Here is a 19,968-nt window from a genome sequence, read left to right on the forward strand (position 1 = left end):
GAAGGAGGGACAAGAATATAGCAGGCTTGAATGGTAGACCGAGGATAAAAGGACAGAGGAGAGGTACACTGAGCTGCCAAAAATGAAAAATATGAGTGAGCAGTGAAGAGGAAAGGGACATCCGGGAGGAAATATCCATCTTGACAAAGGGAATGGAGTGGGTGCTTTTCTGAGGACATGTAGAGATGTGATGTCTAGATTAAAAAGGTAGCTAGGGTGGTAGGATGGCCTAGACGAAAGTGGGGGCAGACCAGTAACCATGAGGTCGCTGGCACCGGATAGGAGTGTGCTATTTCGTAAAATATCTACAGTGCCCACCATCTCTATACCATCATGTCCTTGAGCAACCTTTGAACTGCTCCGGACCATTGCCCATTAACAAAGTAACTTAAATTTCTTATTCTTCACTTGTTTTTTAGGTGATGTGATTGTGGAGATCAACGGGATGTCTGTGCTGGGGAAAACCCATCCGGATGTGGTGCAGATGTTCCAGTCCATTCCCATCAACCAGTACGTGGACATGGTGCTCTGCCGTGGCTACCAGCTCCCTCCGGATGTGGATCTAAACAGCGACGACCCTCTCCCACCTCCTCCGCTTCCACCCCTGCCGGCCGGCCAACAGCAGCAGCAGCCCCAGCAGCAGGCTCTGCACGGCGGGGAGGTGGTGACGGCCGTGCCCCTAATCAACGGACAGCCTCTGCTGGTGAAGGGTGACGTGCTCCATGGCTCCTCTCAAGAGCTCCACTACGTCACCACAGACGCTAGCGGCCGGCCCGTGGTGGCGGCCATGCCCAACGGGAGGCAGGGGCTGGGGCAGGGGGAGAGGGCAGGAGATATTGCCACCACCACCATGCTGCAGCCGGAGCTAGTGAGCGTGCCGCTGGTTAAGGGGCCCGGCGGGTTCGGCTTCGCCATCGCAGACTGCCCTCTGGGCCAGAAGGTGAAGATGATCCTGGACGCCCAGTGGTGCCACGGCCTGCAGAAAGGTGACGTCATCAAGGAGATCAACAGGCAGAATGTCCAGACGCTCAGCCACGCACAAGTGGTGGACATCCTCAAGGACCTGCCGGTGGGCAGCGAGGTCAACGTGCTAGTTCTGCGAGGAGGTGAAAGAATACATAACTGTATTCATCTATCTATCTATCTATCTATCTATCTATCTATCTATCTATCTATCTATCTATCTATCTATCTATCTATCTATCTATCTATCTATCTATCTATCTATCTATCTATCTATCTATCTATCTATCTATCTATCTATCTATCTATCTATCTATCTATCTATCTATCTATCTATCTATCTATCTATCTATCTATCTATCTATCTATCTATCTATCTATCTCTTTATCTTTCAGAATGAAGCCTGTGTCTCTCTCTCTGCCTGTGTATCATTGCCTTCCTGCTATCATTCAATCTGTCTTTGATTCTAAAGCTTTAATGCCCTCTCCTGTGTGACGTAATCTATTGCTGTCAATAAAGCTTTAACAGTGTCTATGGGAGTTGATGTCAGCGTGCTGGTACTGACAGGAGGTGAGGTTGTGTTGCTTAGAGAGGGGGAGGGGGGGGGGGCACTGACTGACCACACTATGTTGTTTCGTAGAGAAGTAGCCTTGTTGATTCCACTGTGTCTGTGGACTGCATAAGGTCACCACCACAGAGGCTGCTGCCTTTCTTTAGCTGAATGGATCCAACTGCACCTCAGCAGCTGTTGCATACAATGATCAGACGCGATCCAACTAAGCTCCATGGCTTGCCGTCACGTGCAGCTTGTTTACATTTACAAACTGTACACCTCAGGCATTTTTTGAACACTCACGGCCACTAAATACGCCTTTTTTTTATAATTGTTTTATGACTCACTGAAGCGTATAGGCTAGTGCAGTCTGTTACAAGTCTGTGCACAGGAATTACATAAGTGTGGGGATGTTCTTGATTCTAAAGGATAGAGAGAGGGAGGAGGGAACGCTCCCTTCAAATGTCTGTTGCGTCATCTCCAGCCGCCCCAGGGATTCTCTCAGCAAGTCGATGAACCCCAGATTGGCTTTGATCATCGGCAGAGCGCGGGCCATTTCAGTGTGCCTTTACATCCGTGGTCCCTTAAAGAGCCGTTGCTAAATGTCTATAGAGGGAAGGTCCTGAGGGGCCTTCTTCCTTTGAGTCCAAACCCCAACCCTCCTCTGTTCTCTCCCAAAACACCCACACTGCTCGCCCTCACTGCTCAGCCACTACACTGACACACTGCATTGCCACAGTTAAAGCAGGTCTGGGCTCAGCCTCACCAAGCCTGCCCAATTGAAGACCTAATGCCAGCTTTAACCCTCATTAGACAATGGCCTTTGGTCTGGAAGGAAGAGGATCAATCTGTGTGTGTGTGTGTGTGTGTGTGTGTGTGTGTGTGTGTGTGTGTGTGTGTGTGTGTGTGTGTGTGTGTGTGTGTGTGTGTGTGTGTGTGTGTGTGTGTGTGTGTGTGTGTGTGTGTGTGTGTGTGTGTGTGTGTGTGTGTGTGTGTGTGTGTGTGTGTGGTGAGCATCATTGAACAGAAGAAGAGCAGATAGTGAGAGGACAGAAGGAAAACTGTGATGTGTTTCAGGTGTGTGTGTGCGTAGCGTACTTTTTTCATGCCTTTTGATGTTGGATTGGTAATGTTGCAGCGAAGCGCTAAAAATGTCACTGCGTTTCCCCTTTTACATAAGGCTCCATTAACCCTTCATCAAGCCAAGTGTTGGTCTGGCCCCACGGGGCTGTGGGCTCCAGTGTGTTTGTTAATCCAGTTTATGCAGGGCTGGTGTGGGGGTGCTGTCGTAATGATCTGTAAGGAACAATCGAAGCACTTGAAATGAAACATGTGGGTGTACTGTACGGCAAACAGTGGAAGGGAAGAGAATTGTCGGTCAATGGATTATATGCATGACTCTCTTATGCTGTCACCCGCTTCCTAAGCACTGATGTGGGCTTTCAGCATGTAGTCAGCACTCCAGCAAATGTAGCTTTATATTCCCTATCTATCTTGAATAGCACATGGATGTATATTCCCTGCTGGAGCATTATTTAGTGAGTGAGTACATCTCCTTAGTTCAGGGCAGCACACTGGTTTATTTGTATGATCACTGTGCTGCTGTTAATCAGTCAGATAGGCAGTGCCACCTGGTGGACAGTGCCTCAGTCATTGCTGTTGCCCCTTATCACATCTGCATTTCTAACCATAGTCTTCTTGCCTATCTGTGTCCCTCAATAGGTCAAACATCCCCTGTGAAGAGTCTCAAGCCTGTGAGTCAAATCATTGCTTTTCCTGTTTCCTCACTATTGTTTCCCCGCGGGGACTTATCCCTCTATTTAATTTCAAAGCTTTTTTGTCCTTCAGCTTAACCAGTAAGCCTCCGTTGCATCAAATTAAATGATAGCAATAAATTTGAATATTGATTATGTTTCCGGGGCGCCTCCTTTTGTTTGCTCTGAAAAATGGTCTTAATTGCTTCCTTTCAGAATTCACATTCTTAGGGCTATTGTCATGGGATTGCAATGGTAATGAAGCTCGGATGAGCCTCTTTAGATATGGTTGTATTATTAATACAACAGTTTTAGATAATAAAAAAAAGTTGCCCTTTCAGCCTGAGTAAGCCTGTCATAGCCAGCGGGAAATCTTTGGTTTTTTCTGTGGATTTTATATTACATTCAAATCCCATTGCTTAGCCTTCAGAACAGTCCGTGTAAAAAAAGAGAGAGAGCGAGAGAGAGAGAGAGAGAGAGAGAGAGAGAGAGAGAGGGGCAGTAAAGTGACTTTTATGCTAATCTTCCACCATAAGATGCTCAGCCACTTGTCTGGGATAATTTGCTTTAGGGACTGTAGATCAAATGTGTCCTTCATAGGTGAATTGGATATAATGAAAGTCTAACAATGTAATTATAAGGTAAATAGGGATACTTATGGTGTTTGATGGTACAAGTATTTTCTTTTCAGAGACAGGAAATGACGGCCAGTACAGAGACTTTGGACGATATCCAGGACTGCGCCCCCCAGGCTCTGCCTTACCACTCCAACACAAGCACCCTGCGCTCCATCGCTGACTCCCCCAAACGAGACGCCACCGAGATGTACCTCAAGTCCAAAGCCCTGATGGAGAGCCGACGTAAGTGTTGACCCAACACAACAGTTGTTTTGTAGTGTTTGTTTTGTTGTTTACCTTACCTCACTTGAAACATTGATCCTTCACTCCTTATTCCTCATCCACAGAGCCTTACACCAAAGACTTAGATGTGTTTCTAAAGAGAGACATTGAAACAGGCTTTGGCTTCCGTGTTCTGGGAGGAGAGGGGCCACAACAGCCAGTAAGTACATATACCACTCTGATTTCACTGTACCAAATCAAATTCCATACATGTTCACATGTCATGGCAAATAAAGTCTTCTGAATCTGAATCTGAATCTGAATCAGATGAATGTAGCGATTCTTGAGATTGATATTTTTTGTCAAAATCAGTGAAATATCTCCTCCACACACACACTATGTACAGGTAGGGAATGGTAAGTAAATATTCACTGAGTTTGACAAAACAGTGATTTTGACCACAAGCGTTTCCCAGAATCGCTTGCTTACTCCTTTAATAATTAGAATGATAGTACATCTATTATGGAGGATTATATCATAAAGAAATATTTAAATGTGGAACTGCAAAAGGAGTTTCTTAACTCTCATAAAGGTTTTCATAAAATGAAGGATTTTCTATTTCTTTAAAAGGCCACTTCTCCATGATACTAACCCTCTGTCAGAATGTCTTTCCCCAGGTGTACATCGGGGCCATCGTGCCCAACGGAGCTGCGGAGAAGGACGGCCGTATGAGAGCGGGAGACGAGCTAATTGGCATCGATGGTGTGATGGTTAAAGGTCGTTCTCACAAGCAAGTGCTGGACCTGATGACCAACGCTGCCCGTAATGGCCAAGTTATGTTGACTGTACGCAGAAAGGTCATTTACAGAGGTGGGTAACAATCCCAACAATGCCCAGCTCAATTTAGGTGTCTCATTTGCTTCTACTCGTGTAGTAATCTGACACACTTTCATGTTAAGGAACGGATGCTATATTCTGCTTTCCATTGATTCAGACCCTGTGATGCATTTTATGGTTTGACAGAAACAGCAGCAGTTTGATGTTTAAAAATAGAAATCTCTAACTGACCAAAAACAGAAGTGACTATGTGACAAATCCAGTTCAAGCAGTGATGTGTGTTGAATTACAAGTGCACTGTAATAATCAGGTGTATCACCACCTTGGTTATGGATTCAGGGGGGGAGAATGAAATGATCTCTAAGCTAACATACTCACCGGTATTCATTGGCAATCACTGTCATCATCCATATTATTTTAATACTGCTCCACTGTGAAAAAATATTCGGTTCAAGCAACACTTTAATATATTTATTTTGAGGTCTTTTGTTCATGAAGACACAGAAACATGAACTGTTCTCAAAAAAAGAAAACAAACAAATGCACACACACACAAACAGACACACCCACTCATGCAAACACAAACAATGTTGGGCGAAACACAAATACATTACCATCTCTATCCTTTCATCTCAGATGCGACTGAGGAAGAGGTTCTGGAAATGGCTCCAGTGCTAGTGAACGGTTCCCCCAAGCTACCTCGCCTACCGATGCCCAGCGCCCTGGACCACGAGTCTTTTGACATCACACTCCACCGCAAAGACACAGAGGGCTTTGGCTTTGTCATCCTCACCTCAAAGAACAAACCGCCCTATGGAGGTGACTGTCCGGTCTCTCAAATCCTTTCTCCATCCAAAAAAAACAGGAAAGATGTTCAACATCTAAGTGTTAAGCTTAGCACAACCACACAAAATTCCACTTGCACATTTTAATTTGGACAGCAAAGCATCACGAAAGAACAAGACTCAGTGGGATTTCCTCCTTGTTGCTATGTACTGTATAACCCAAATAACGAGGCATAGAATAAAAAATTGTTATATGGAAAGTGGTGCGTAAAATAATACAAAGGTACAAAAAAGCAATTATTCTGGCCTATGTGTAGCCTCGGCTTTCTAAATATCTTTCAAGGTGTTGTTCATAATGGTCACTCTGTATATGTCTCATTCCTATTCCTATCTGCAATTTCTAGTTATTCCTCACAAAATTGGCAGAATCATTGATGGCAGCCCGACCGACCGCTGTGGCCTGCTGCACGTGGGAGATCGTATCTCAGCGGTCAACGGGCGCTCTATCATCGAGCTTTCTCATAACGACATTGTGCAGCTTATCAAGGAGGCCGGCAACGTTGTCACGCTCACTGTGGTCCCAGAGGACGGTGAGTGTCTCTCTGTCATCCACATTTACATTGCATTATACACTAGATAAGTAAGCTGACCTTGTGATCAATTTGGTTCAGGGCCAAGTTTGAAATTGTATTACCTGCAAAGGGGGACATTCATTTTGTAGCCAGGCCAATCTTGCAAGCGCACATTATGAAGATGTGATTATTTTCCTATCAGTATAAATGATTTATTTCTAAACTCAGGAATTCCATTTTAAAATAGAGAATTCCTGTTGAATGAAAATAAAACAAATGACACACTTATGTCACTGTATTGCTAGTGGTGCGTTTACTTTTGCATGAACTTTTTTTTTTGCTTAAAATTGAATATGAAACATGTTATAGAATGATTCTATATTCTCTATTTTTTTATCTTATCACTGAAACATCTAAATGTATTTTAGAATACCACGGCCCGCCATCTGGAGCCAGTTCTGCTAAAGCGAGTCCAGCCCTGCAGCACAGGGCCATGGGGCAAAGATCAGCACTACTGGACGAACGGTAAGAATATATTCACGCAAGAAAAGTAAAGCATGAAAGCAATAACACAAAGATTTCCGACACCAGGGGAAAAAGACCCCTTGAAAAATGTCCAACTATCTCATGTATATCAGTAGGTTTATCTGTTGTGCTTTGGCTAAACTATCTACAGTTGTGTTCAAAATAATAGCAGTGTGTTTAAAAAATTGAGTAAAGATCAAAATCCTAATACTAGCTTTTATTTCCATACACGCAAATGCATTGGGGACATTGCACATTCAATTCCAACTCCAAATATGAAGAAACATTTGTCAAATGTTTCTTCATCTTTACAGAAAGTGAAGAAAAAGGAATATTAAACTGTTCAAAAAAATAGCAGTGTCTGCATTTTTCTTTACAACCCAAACATTTACTGTATCAACTGAAAAATGCATGAAAATGTAGCTTTCCTGTGATACACTGAACTAATATTTAGTTGTATAACCTCTGTTTCTGAGCATCTGTGTTGCAGGGAGCCGACCAAACTTATGGCACCTGTGAATAGGTGTTTCAGCCCAGGATGATTGGACTACATTCCACAATTCCTCTGCATTTCTTGGTTTTGCCTCAAAAACAGCATTTTTGATGTCACTACATAGGTTTTCTATTGGATTAAGGTCTTATTGGATTAAGGTCCATGCTTCACTGTCTTCAAAGTGTACTGTGGCTTGAATTCAGTGTTTGGGGGTCGTCTGACAAACTGTCTGCGGCCCCTATTCAAGCCACAGTACACTTTGAAGACAGTGAAGCATGGTGGCACAGACATCATGTTATGGGGATGTTTCTCATACTATGGTGTCGGGTCTATTTATCGCATACCATGGATCATGGATCAGTTTGGATACATTAGAATACTTGAAGAGGTCATGTTGCCTTATCCTGAAGAGGAAATGCCCTTGAAATGGGTGTTCCAACAAGTCAACAACCCCAAACACACCAGTAAGCGAACAAGATCTTGGTTCCAGACCAACAAGATTAACGTTATGAAGTGACCAACCCAATCCCTGGACCGCAATCCAATAGAAAACCTATGTGGTGACATCAAAAATGCTGTTTTTGAGGCAAAATCAAGAAATGCAGAGGAATTGTGGAATGTAGTCCAATCGTCCTGGGCTGAAACACCTGTTCACAGGTGCCATAAGTTGGTCGACTCCCTGCAACACAGATAGGAAGCAGTTCTCAGAAACAGAGGTTATACAACTAAATATTATTTCAGTGATTCATAGGAAAGCTAAATCTTCGTGCATTTTTCAGTTGATATAGTAAATGTTTGAGTTGTAAAGAAAAATGTAGACACTACTATTTTTTTGAACAGTCTAATATTCCTTTTTCTTCACTTTCTGTAAAGATGAAGAAACAGTTGAATTTTTTTTCTTCATATTTGGATTTGGAATAGAATGTGATATGTCCCCAATGCATTAGCGTGTTTGGAAATAAAAGCTATGATAAGGATTTTGATCTTGCCTCACTTTTTAAAACACACTGCTATTATTTTGAACACAACTGTAGGTGTCCCTTGAACAGTTTTCTTATACAAGTTTATTAAGGATTTCTAACAATTCAGTAACTTCACTTTGATGTTAGTAAATGTGCCCCAAATCAACACAACAATGATTGTGCTGCCTTTTTATGTTTTCTTCTTTCCACTTTGGAAATGCCAACTCCGGCTGCTTCACAGTTGGACTTACTGACACTTCCACTTTTGACTACAAAGAAGAAAACAGGAAATAATAGAATTCTCTACCAGTGAAAATAAATAAAGCATGGTTATGTCTCGTCTTAGGCACCAATGTTGCTCGCTGGCCATGGTGCCATAAAATATCCTCTGTAATTAGACTCAACATGATATAAGTTGGCACAGTTGCCCTCAGAGCAAATGGCTTGAGAAAATGTATCTGAAGAAAGACAAGAAAGTGTAACGAATATGAACATGAATATAAAAATATTCATTTTTGCAGTATATAGGGGAGAACGGGGTAATTTGTCACATGGGTTGGATGTCACATTCGTTATATCTCGCCACCAGAGCGCGCTAGCTCTGAAATGTTGATATAAAAAAGGTCCAGAATTGGGATCAGAGGTCACATACATAGACTTCCTCAGAGGAAGACAGCTGCATTTCAGGTGAGAGGATGTTTTGTGTTTTTCATGTCAAATTCAAAATATTTTGCTTCTCAGTATTTTTCTTCTAGGCTTTTACACAATGGGTTTATAACAAAACACTTGTTACCCATACAAAGTGTGAAGGGTAAACTATAGTTTAGATTGTGGTTAGCAAGCTAATTAGTTGTCAGATGGTTGTTGGCCTTGATGCTAGCAAGAAATTCAAGTTGGGGTTGGTCGTCAAATTTTTTGGGGGGTTGGTTGTCACATGTTATCTCAAGGCTGCAGACAGAAAAGGAACCCAATAACGAAAGAAATTGTCAAGCTGTATCCTCACTGACACCCCAGAGAAGGAAAGAATAGAGCAGGAAAAGGCAGCTAGCAAGCAAAAGAAAAAAGGGCAACAAAATCAAAACAACCCAGTGCATCCCAAACTAGACCAGCTGCCAAGGCTACAGAACGTTATGTAGGCCTATTTGTCAACTTGACAATGCAATTAAACATTCAAATTTGGTTCTGCCTCCTTGCCTTCTTTTTAAGATTTTTCCCATTAAGATAACATTGTGATAAACAACCCCATAGTGTGTGACAACCGACCCCTTGATGGGGTTGGTTGTCACAATGTGTCAGAGTGTCTTTGATGGTAAATTACTTCTTCATTACAATAAGTTGGAAAAAAAGAGAGACACACATTTCTAGCCAACACCTTAAGCTTCAATTTAATGTAGGAATGGCTATTGACAGATGTTTTGGTGATGAGCAATTCTCACTAGAGTAAAAAGTGTGCTTACTTACCCCGTTCTCCCCTACATATACAACACAGTAAAGCTTATCAATTAACATTGGAAAAATGCAGCTCTCATGTGTTTAATAACCAGCGTTAAATTTGATTTTAAGTTTTGCATAATGGCTTATGTTTGTGGCCCGAAGCTCGCTGTGTACTGCATATATTACTGAACATATATGTGTTGTTGTTTTGTTTGTTAAAGTTACAACCTTGATGTGGAGGAGAAGAGGGAAGGACTCAACTGGTCCGACCACAAAACTCTTCCCCTTGGTGATCAGGGGACGCTATGTGTGACAGGACCCAACCAGGTTATATTCATCTTTATTATTTTCATTATATGTTGTCTTGGCAAATGTCTAAGGTTTTTACATAATAAGGAATGCAAGCCCCAATCTGTATGACTGTAATAAAAATATCAATGCATTTGTTTTTATGTGTGTGTGTGTGTGTGTGTGTGTGTGTGTGTGTGTGTGTGTGTGTGTGTGTGTGTGTGTGTGTGTGTGTGTGTGTGTGTGTGTGTGTGTATGTGTGTGTGTGCGCGTGTGCGTGTGTGAGTATTTAAATGTGTGATATCTTTGTGCCGTGCAGGGTTGTCTGACAGTAGAGTTGGAGAGGGGTCCCAGGGGCTTTGGCTTCAGTCTGCGAGGGGGAACAGAGTACAACATGGGCCTGTACATCCTGAGACTGGCTGAGGAGGCCCCTGCTCAGATGGATGGAAGGATCCATGTGAGTGGTTCTTTTTATTGTAATGCTGATAGTTAAAATATATGTTTGCACTTGTTTTTTTTTTTTTTTGCTTAGAGCACTTCTTAAATTCAATTAGAACTTCAGATTATGAGATAGCTTGTCTAGGCACAATATAAAGTGTATCTTACATGAGCTGAAGAAGTGTTGAGATAAAGGAAAGCTCATGGTATCTCTACACATTGAAATTGGGAGTCTAGCAAAATAAAAGATCAAGCAGTCACCAGAATCATTAGTATTCTGCGCAATGAATATCCACACACACCCAATATCATGGGCATTCAGCCTATAATGTTGCGATGTCTCGCTCTTTACCCACACTTTGGACTGACTAAATGACTAACAGACAGATGTCACCATTCACAGGGCCTTCAGCTTACAAGAAATATACCTGATTAAATAAACTAGTATGCATTCTCTCAATATTGTTAGAAACTGTTTGGTATGCTAATATATAGACTATTACTCACTGGAATCCAATTGTGCTTGTTTATGAAGAAGAGAAGTAAATCTGAAAAAAAAAAAAAAATTCTGTTGCCATGAGAGACTAAACTAATGAATTGTGTTTCAACAATTGCTGATTGCAGTGTTGAGGGCATAATGTTGTCGATGCTTTCAGTTTGAGCATTATCTGTTTTTCATTCTGCAATAAGTAATTAGTTATGCTCTCTCTCTTCATGGAAAAAAATACAAAGGGTAGGATCTTTGAGTCTTTTTCACTGTAAATGACGCTGTGCTTTTTTTCTGTCCATGAGACTGGTTTAGCTAAATTAGAATTTCCTGCAGGAATCCTTCTTAGGCTTGCAAGGCTGTGATCTTGTATTACATCCTAACGAACTGACATGTTTACACGCTTTATCATGAGTTATTCTGTCATCTCTGATAATAGATGCTACCTCCAGGGTATAACAGGGCTGTGTGTGGAATTAAATTTAGATTCTTTGATAGTGCATGTTTGTCTGTAAACACATGTATGTCTGAGTGATAGTGAATGCATGCACAGGAGTGTATGCTATGTGTTTCTGTTAATAATTAGATTTTCTCTATTGCTGATAGGTTGGAGATGAGATTGTAGAGATTAACGGGGAGCCAGCACGTGGCATTTCCCACACACGGGCTATTGAAGTGATCCAGGCTGGAGGAAACAAAGTGGTACTGCTGCTGAGACCTGGGGCAGGCCTGACCCAAGATGGCGGTAAGTACTGTGTTGACACAATTTACGATACTAGTTTCTACAGAGTGCAAATCAAGTTTTCCTCTTAAGTTTTTAGTTTACCGTTTATACAGTCTGTTTTTGGGAATCTAAAGTTGTTGCTAGTGCTCAGTTAAAATCCTATTTTGGTCAAATGTGAATGCATATGGTTGGAAACGGTCCCTTCTCTCTGACTAACTAACAAAAAGCAGCCAGTTAGCTTTGCTTACCCTATAGACTAAAAGCAGTAGAAGACTAGTTTGGCTGTGTTTAATGCTGAAAAAAAAATGTATGCCAATGTGCCAATGAGCTCATGTGCCGCAAAGAAAAAGACTGACACATAACCCACCTAATACCACAACTTTTCATTTTTACAAAAATGTGAATCAAACAAATGGATTTTTAGACTTTGGACAGTGCTGACATAGCTATTTCCTGTCTTAATGCTAATAGGCAGACCATATCCTGGCTGTAGCTTCATTAGACCAAAGAAATGAGTGTCAATCAATCTTACTCACGTATTTTACAAAATATCCAACTACTCCTTTTAAATGTGTATGTATCAGTTTGTAATTGTGGCATGTTTCATTAATGTACACAACAAAGCTTTAGTTCACTACTGGATTGGAGTTATTCCTAAATGTGGTTAAAGGTTTGGTCAAGGATGGGGTGAGTAGTTAAATACATGCTCAATCCATTGATCCACCTAAGGTTTAGCTTATGTTAATGACTCCATCCATTTGTTAATGGACGGAGCCTGTTTTGGAATGCTGCCCGTATTGATTTGAATGTACTTTACATTATTGAATTTCTTTCTAACCATCTGCTTCCTTTTGACTCTTCCTTCTCTTGCCTCTGTGATGCAGGTAGTACAGCTTCTTCTACTATGTGCTACTACACTGAGCACCAACATTAACATCTTCACTGCTTATAGTGGCCTCTTCTCTTTTACCTTGGTAATTCTTCTCTTTATTATTTTATCCCTCTATTAATCCCGCTTAGCCTATAATCTACTTTCTCCTCTGGCTGTCAAAGTGTCATTATTTTTGCGTGGAACATCTAATATTTGTGCGTCCATGTGCATAGTGTCTCCCATGTAAAAACGTGTGCTCTTTACAGGTCAACGTGATCGGAAAAAAAACATTTCACCTTCAAGCTATTCTGGAGAGGTGTTTTTCTCTGACACATCGCCCCAGACCTCTCCACATCCCGCCGGCTCTTCCACCTTTGTTTCCCCTCCCTGCTCCAGCAAACTCAAACATTCCCGCAGCTGGGGCCCCTTATCCCCGCACGGCCTCAAGCCCCGCCGAACCGGGGTTTTGGGGTCGGTGGAGGAGGGTGTCGAGTGGGTGGACAAAAAAGTAGAGAGGCTCTCGCCCATCCCCACTGAGCAATTGATCTTCTACAAGAGGACCAGGCCCGCGAAAGACTCCATAGAGCTAAGCAGCAGCCCAAAGAAAACCGTGGAGAGGACATTACCTAAAGCCAAAGAAGTGCAACATCACGGTGGTCCCATAAAGCCTCAGGCGGCCAAGGCAGAAACACTGAGCAGGAACAGGAAGTCAGAAAAGACCCAGGCCAAAACACCGTCCACAAGCCCTAGGAAGACTCCTCAAAATGGACAGCAAGCGGCGCCGACACCGCAGCAGCACACAGAACAGAATCAACAAGGCGCTCCCAGGAGATTAAGGGCCTCCTCCGCCAGAGAGGGCTTGGATCACGAAAAGAGAAATGGCAAAGGGGTTGGTACTCTTGACGTCAGACGATACACACAAGGAAGGGAGCTGCAACGGAGAGAAGCAGAAAGCACCAGGCCCGGCCGCGAGCAAGAAGGCTTCAAAAGAAGGGTGTCGGAAGAGTCTCACCGTCCCAGGATATCTCCTCGATCGGCCAGGGAAAGCCAGAAAGGCACCGGTCAAGACCCAAGGCAGAGAGATGCTATTGGAAAGAGCAGATCTGTAGATGACATTCATATGAGTAAACATACTCTCAAAAAAAGGGATTCACTATCTTTTAAAGATTTATGGTCTAGAATAGGCTCTGCAGTTGTGCTAACAGAGGAAAAGAAAGGAAGAGAAGACACATTTCCTTACTCCAAAGAAGCCAGTGGTAAGGATAACTTTGTGGCCTCTACAAACAGTATCCCAGGGCCCCGGCAGAGCCCAAAGGGACCTCTTAACCCCGGCCCTTGGAAAGTGCCCAGCTCAGCCAGAATCCTCTCCGAGGCAGAGGTCCTCCGTGACCCTTTGTGATAGAATATTGAATTACCCACGACTTGAGCTGTGCCATGGAATATTTAACAGCTCCCTCTGTGGATTGTTTTATTTCCGAGTTCTTCCATAAAACGGAATAAAAAAAGAGTGACACAGTGCCATTTTATTACCTTTGGACCATGCTCTGGATTTGTCTTTTGACGAGATCTGTTATGGGATGTAGCAGCTCCCATCTGCCTTGTCCGCTGCTTCAGTAAACCCTGATGAGGGGCTAAAGCATGCGCGGCATGCTCGGGGCCTTTGGCGGACAATAGATTTTTGAAATGTGAATATGTGCCAATCCTGGGAGCCTCCTGTGGAACAACGACTATCAACAGCGCTTCAACCATTACAATGCAATGACCCATATGCAAAGAAAGGAGACAGGCCCCTCGCCTCTCGCCTGTAGTATAAACAAGTGTGACTTGACCGTCATCTAGGGTTTCATTTTGCTCTCTGCCTCATTGTGGGATATTTTGACTGTCTTTTTTCTTACTACTTTGCTCAACTGCATGCAGTCGGGAATTCAGTTTGTTTTACTGCACGCGTTCGGCACATCACTGAGGATATTCCTGTTCCTTGTTTATGATTCTCATTCTCACCACCAGGCAGATTTCTAATACAATCCAGCAAGCATTCACTTTACCGGGGACTGTAGACTGTTCTATGGTGATAGACATGACTCTCCTCCTATATAAACAGTATCATTAAAAAGACCAGAAACTTGTGGTTCGAGATGTTTACCATGTGTATGATAACCAACCCGTGTGTAATTTATTGAGATGATAAATCAATATTTGTATATGTAGCCGTACCAAGCCATTCCACATTTTGATATAGACATGAAAGATTGGTCCCATGTTATCTGAGCGTTCACCATCCTTCCAATGTACTTCAGTGGTAGGAATTATCATGGATCTTGTAGTTCATGAAATGTATAGGTAATGTGCAAACCGCCGTACCAAATGTTTGCAATCGCTCAAAACGTGTGTCTCATTGTGACATATAATATATATATATATTTGAATGTGTCCTGTTTTGCAGATTCTAACTTTTAGATCTATTTAATTCCAATGCACTGCATCTGCCCTTGTAGCATAACCGAATGACCATGAGTTTTTTTTTTATTTGTGATGTTGAATTGCTGCCAATGCATTGCCATTTTATAATTTTTTTTGTTATTATTATTTCAAAGAGCTAATTCATTTTGTCTAACAGATTCACTGTTTGAGGCCAAACAGGCAATTTATATAATACTGTGCAAGGTGTGAGTCATGTCCCTGATGGTTTTACCTTTTTCCTGCTGATAGAAGAAAAAGCAAAGGGTTTTAAATGTATGTATTTGTCTGTCCTGCTGTTTGTTTATGTACCAGGGTAGCTTGAAGGGTTAACGTGAAATAAAGAAAGCGGTGTGGTGGTTTAGTGAGATATTGATCATGCTGCTGATGTTAGACAGGTATACAGTGATCCCACCCGCTCATAAGTTTAAGGGGAGTGGAGCTGATAAGATAAACGATTGGATTGTGGGGTCAGTGAAAATCGTACTGTAACGAATGCCGAACATACCTGCTCATAGAACTTATAAGATTCAGATGTACTCAGACGAGCTCAGGGAACACCGTATAGTAGCAAACGTGTGACAAAGTCAGAATCAGTGACAGTGGAATGATGGTTAGGGTTTGTGATTGACTGTGATAAGAGCTTCTGATTGTATAAGGGAGATTTCAGGTTGAAGATTACTAGACGATGTGCTGTGAGCCAATCAGCGGCAGGTTATCGTGCAATAGTTCACTCTGAGCAGTTCACTGGGGACTATGTCATAATGATAATGTCATTTTTTTTATTGTATGGCCCCCTGCACTGTTGTCCTCCTCCTTTATGCTTTTCATTTTGACCATTTTGTATCTCATCTCTGTATCATACTGTGGCCTTGCATCGCTTCATTAGAAAAATCAATCCTTGTGGTATCTTCTACATTCTGTAGGGACAGTAGATGTAAATGTTTGTACATTGTACAGCACCTTTATAAATACTTGGTGAGTGAGTGCTCTTTCTGGGGGGAGAAAAAAAATAGAGGTATATGAAAAATCGCTCCATTATTTTTTTATAATGTAATAAAAAAAGAGAAAATATTTAAAAATGGATTGAAAAGGATAGACTATGACCTTGACATGGTGTTCAGTTCATGCACTGAAAAATAAAGTTTTACTGAAAACACTCTCTGGACCGCTTGCACTGAAAATGATTATACTCTTTGCAATATTTCAATTAAAACCATACTATTTTACTTCTGAATAACATATCATTGTACTGCCAATATCGCTATAATCACTAACAGTACAATCATTTAGTGTCTTATTTAGATTCAATTGTATAATACTGGAGTCTAACAATACTGTGACTGTGACGCAGCAGCAGAAGCTACTGTTACTATGGTGGATTTCTAGTTGTCATGGTAGCCAACTGCTTTTCTCGGTCGAGCTCGGAGAGAGCTTGACTGTAGATGCTTTTTCAATTATAAGAGAAAGCTCAGAGGCATCTAATGCCTCGTCTGCATAGTGCCCATTTAATATCCATATTTCAAAAGCCGACATTAATCATGGTGCCATATTTGTACTGGGAACACAAAGGAAATGTGCTCACAGCCACAATGAAACTGTCAGACTGGTTTTAAATCCTCAATGAAACCCCAGCTCCTTGACACGTTTTAGGGATTAAATAAGATGGGAAGCTGATTAAATACTCTATTGTAAATTTCACATAACACTGAAAAACATGAATGCAGAACCTTCTAACTTTATGCAGTTAGAGGTTCAAACCTGACATGTCAAATGCCACCACAGGCACCTACAGCTGATCCCTGACCAGCTCCAGCAGTTGAGGACATTTTACTGTTGTATTGGATGTTTTATGTAGCAGTTATACATGAATGATTATTAATACTCTCCGTGCTTCCATTATGATGGTTACTTTGACCCTGGTTTGAATGAGACCTGCTTAGTCACTCAGAACTTAACCACTGTCATATAAGAGCAGCCTTGCATGGCTACAGAACAACTGGTAATTGCAAGCTGTTACTAAATTACTTGCGAATAGATGGAACATGACATAATTAAGTTCTATTTCAGATGTGGAACTGGTTTGTACTGACAATTTCATAGCAGGGGTAAATGTTCACGTTGACCCAAGAGCTTTTGCTCTCGACATGCCTTTTAACTTGTACTTCAGCAGGTTTTACATTCTTGAGATAGATCCACAAAGAATAGATTGTGCTCTGCTTGCTAATAGCGGCATGATTGACGTAGAAATAGCACCCACGATTAGATGGTGATGAATGTTCTATAATCTGCTTCCCATCGGAACAAGTTGGCTGTTACACACAGATCACAAATTTAAACAGTGAAATTGTTTGTAATAAAGAAGCCCTTATGAAAGAAACATGAGCTCCATCAGAACTGTAGAAGCTCACACTGGATTCCCCTTTCGGGCTGTTGATTTCGCCCATACTATAACTAAATATCAATTCAATATCATTCAAAGCTCAAGAGCTTTTAAGAGATATAGAGAAAATGCGCCTATTTTATACACAGGTCTCAATGGCGTTAAATGTCACCATTATAACGGCCAGTGGCAATTAGCGCAGGTCCTTCTGAATTGGATGGTATTAGAGGCTTACTAACAGAATTATTTTGTGAATTCTGCTCTTTTATTGTTCTTATACACCTAGGAAAGAGAGAGAACTTTTATTCTGGTCTTTTTGTCTCTTTTTTACTATTCTGCTTCATTAATGCGGAACGAAAAAACAGATGTATGTGGGTCAAAGTTAATTAGAGATTAGCAACAAAAAACAAAAACATTTATTTTGTTTCAGTCTGTGGCAACACACATGTAGAGGGTAAAAAGCTGACATATTAGATGTATGTTGGGTTAAAGATGTGAAAAGGCTTTAAACCATGTTCTTATTTGCTGTGATTTTCAGTCTTTATTGAAAAGTGTGTGTGTGTGTGTGTGTGTGTGTGTGTGTGTGTGTGTGTGTGTGTGTGTGTGTGTGTGTGTGTGTGTGTGTGTGTGTGTGTGTGTGTGTGTGTTTGTTGTCATGTTGTAGAGCAGAATTCATGTTCATGTCTCTTCATTAATGAGCAGGAAGCTGCTATTCTGAATTACATTACACCCTGGAAAACCCCAAAAATTTACAAAATTAGTATTAGATCATTAAGCACTTTTGTGTTGAAATGCAGTTCATCTTTTAAACCACTAGATGTCATCAATTTACAATGAGGTCTTTAGTGTACGCTGTTGGAGAGAAGCTTCCAGAATTAGTTTTTGCATTAAGTTTGTGTTTCTGCAGAGATCATTATCATATGACTGCATACCAGGGATGGAATATGCACCATTACAGATTTTCCTAGCAAAAAATAGATACTTTTGCCAAACAGAAATGAGTCATATGAAGCCTTTTTAGGCCCTGCAGTTTTGTGCATATCAGGGTGGGGGTGTTCTCCAGGTTGAAGTCTTTTGTAAGGGTAACCATCTGTTGTGTCATAAATCTTCATACACATGTATCTCAATGTGTGCAGAAAAAAGTTATGACCCTGCTTTTCTTTGCTGATCCATGGTATGCTGAGCGAGTGAAAGGCAGGTGAACTATCTACCAGTGTACATATATTTACATTTGGGTGGTAACCTCTTCCATTCATTATCAGAGAAGAAAAGAAGCAGAGGCATTCTTCTCTGCTGATTGTTGAGGAAGGAGATATCTCAATCTTTCACTTGGACAGGGTGTTTGGAGAGATAAGAGAAGCAGGCGATGCCATGGCTGTTGGGGGCTTTATATGACTGCATGAGAATTTTTTTTTTCTGCGAAACAAGCATTTGTTTTCAACTAGCGCAAGTTTCTTTTTTAAATATAAAGCCGTAAAAGGCTATGAGGTAGGCCTACGTTTTAACAGGTCACAGTTTATTGGCATTACATCAGGTTCAGTGTGCCCAAGCATTTCCTACGCCTATACCAGTGAGGTCTCTGTCTTCTTTTAATATCATACAGTGAGGCAAGGTGCTTCTCCAAAAATCCCCGATGTCCCGGTGTTTCCTCACTGTTTCACAAACATTATAGAGTACAGATTTGGGTTGCTAAGCTGTATTAGCCCTCCGTTGCCAGGCTTCTCTATTATGGGTATGCGGGTTTCTTAGGAAACTCTGGGTGTGGAAAAGCAGGAGGCCCCTATCGACTAGCTCATGCGGTTGAAAACGGGTGGTGTAGTGAACTCCTTGGAATTTACCCCAGTGTGTGTGTGTGTGTGTGTGTGTGTGTGTGTGTGTGTGTGTGTGTGTGTGTGTGTGTGTGTGTGTGTGTGTGTGTGTGTGTGTGTGTGTGTGTGTGTGTGTGTGTGTGTGTGTGTGTGTGTGTGTGTGTGTGTGTGTGTGTGAGAGAGTGAGAGCGAGAGAGAGAGAGACAGTAAGGAGGCACAGCCCATGTTGTTAAAGAAGACTGTCTCCATGACAAAACTCAAGATAGTGACTCAACTCCAGCAAGTGACGCAGGCTCAGTGACATTACTACTAACTACAACAAAAACAAACAAAAGAAAAAAAATAGGCCTACGCCTGAATGTTCACAATTACAATCCAACTATTATTCCTTGTGTTGATTATTACATTTATTTCTATGATTGTTGTTCACTAAGACATAGGACCTAGTCTATATTAAAATGGAATTATTCTTCTGAGATTCAGCATGGTCTCCTGGCCAGACTTTCTTTGAGGAGACGGAGAGGGAATACCCCCCTTTTATTTCCAGGACACACCCCATAGGCTAGTTTTTCAACACATCACCGCTTAGGAGGGGTGTTCAGCTGCTCTGACTGCTTCACAGACTGAGTGTGTGTTCATTGACTGCTCATTAAAATATGATAACAATCTCATCTTTAAGTTAAGTTATTCAAAAGTCTAAGATTTTATTTTCCTGGTCTTCGTTCATTTTGAAAACCTTTCCTCAACGGGGTCTGTGCGTCTATTCATGACGGTGGAACCATACAGTCTGGCTG

General features: G+C 41.7%; 1 protein-coding gene across 3 annotated transcripts in view; it reads left to right on the top strand.

The window, feature by feature from the left end:
- Positions 1-16,096, top strand: part of magi3b (membrane associated guanylate kinase, WW and PDZ domain containing 3b) — a 125,196-nt gene extending 109,100 nt beyond the window's left edge. For all 3 annotated transcript variants that reach the window (XM_080025398.1, XM_080025399.1, XM_080025400.1), the window contains 12 exons: positions 420-1,106; positions 3,240-3,271; positions 3,963-4,131; positions 4,236-4,330; positions 4,773-4,980; positions 5,584-5,766; positions 6,137-6,322; positions 6,733-6,829; positions 9,940-10,045; positions 10,326-10,463; positions 11,538-11,676; positions 12,793-16,096. In XM_080025398.1, coding sequence (XP_079881524.1) covers positions 420-1,106; positions 3,240-3,271; positions 3,963-4,131; positions 4,236-4,330; positions 4,773-4,980; positions 5,584-5,766; positions 6,137-6,322; positions 6,733-6,829; positions 9,940-10,045; positions 10,326-10,463; positions 11,538-11,676; positions 12,793-13,925 — 3,173 coding nt within the window. In that variant the 3' untranslated portion in view covers positions 13,926-16,096. The remainder of the gene's footprint in view (positions 1-419; positions 1,107-3,239; positions 3,272-3,962; positions 4,132-4,235; positions 4,331-4,772; positions 4,981-5,583; positions 5,767-6,136; positions 6,323-6,732; positions 6,830-9,939; positions 10,046-10,325; positions 10,464-11,537; positions 11,677-12,792) is intronic.
- Positions 16,097-19,968: the final 3,872 nt, after the last annotated feature.

Source organism: Ammodytes marinus (genome assembly GCF_949987685.1).
Source record: "Ammodytes marinus genome assembly, chromosome: 4".
Taxonomy (NCBI): domain Eukaryota; kingdom Metazoa; phylum Chordata; class Actinopteri; order Uranoscopiformes; family Ammodytidae; genus Ammodytes; species Ammodytes marinus.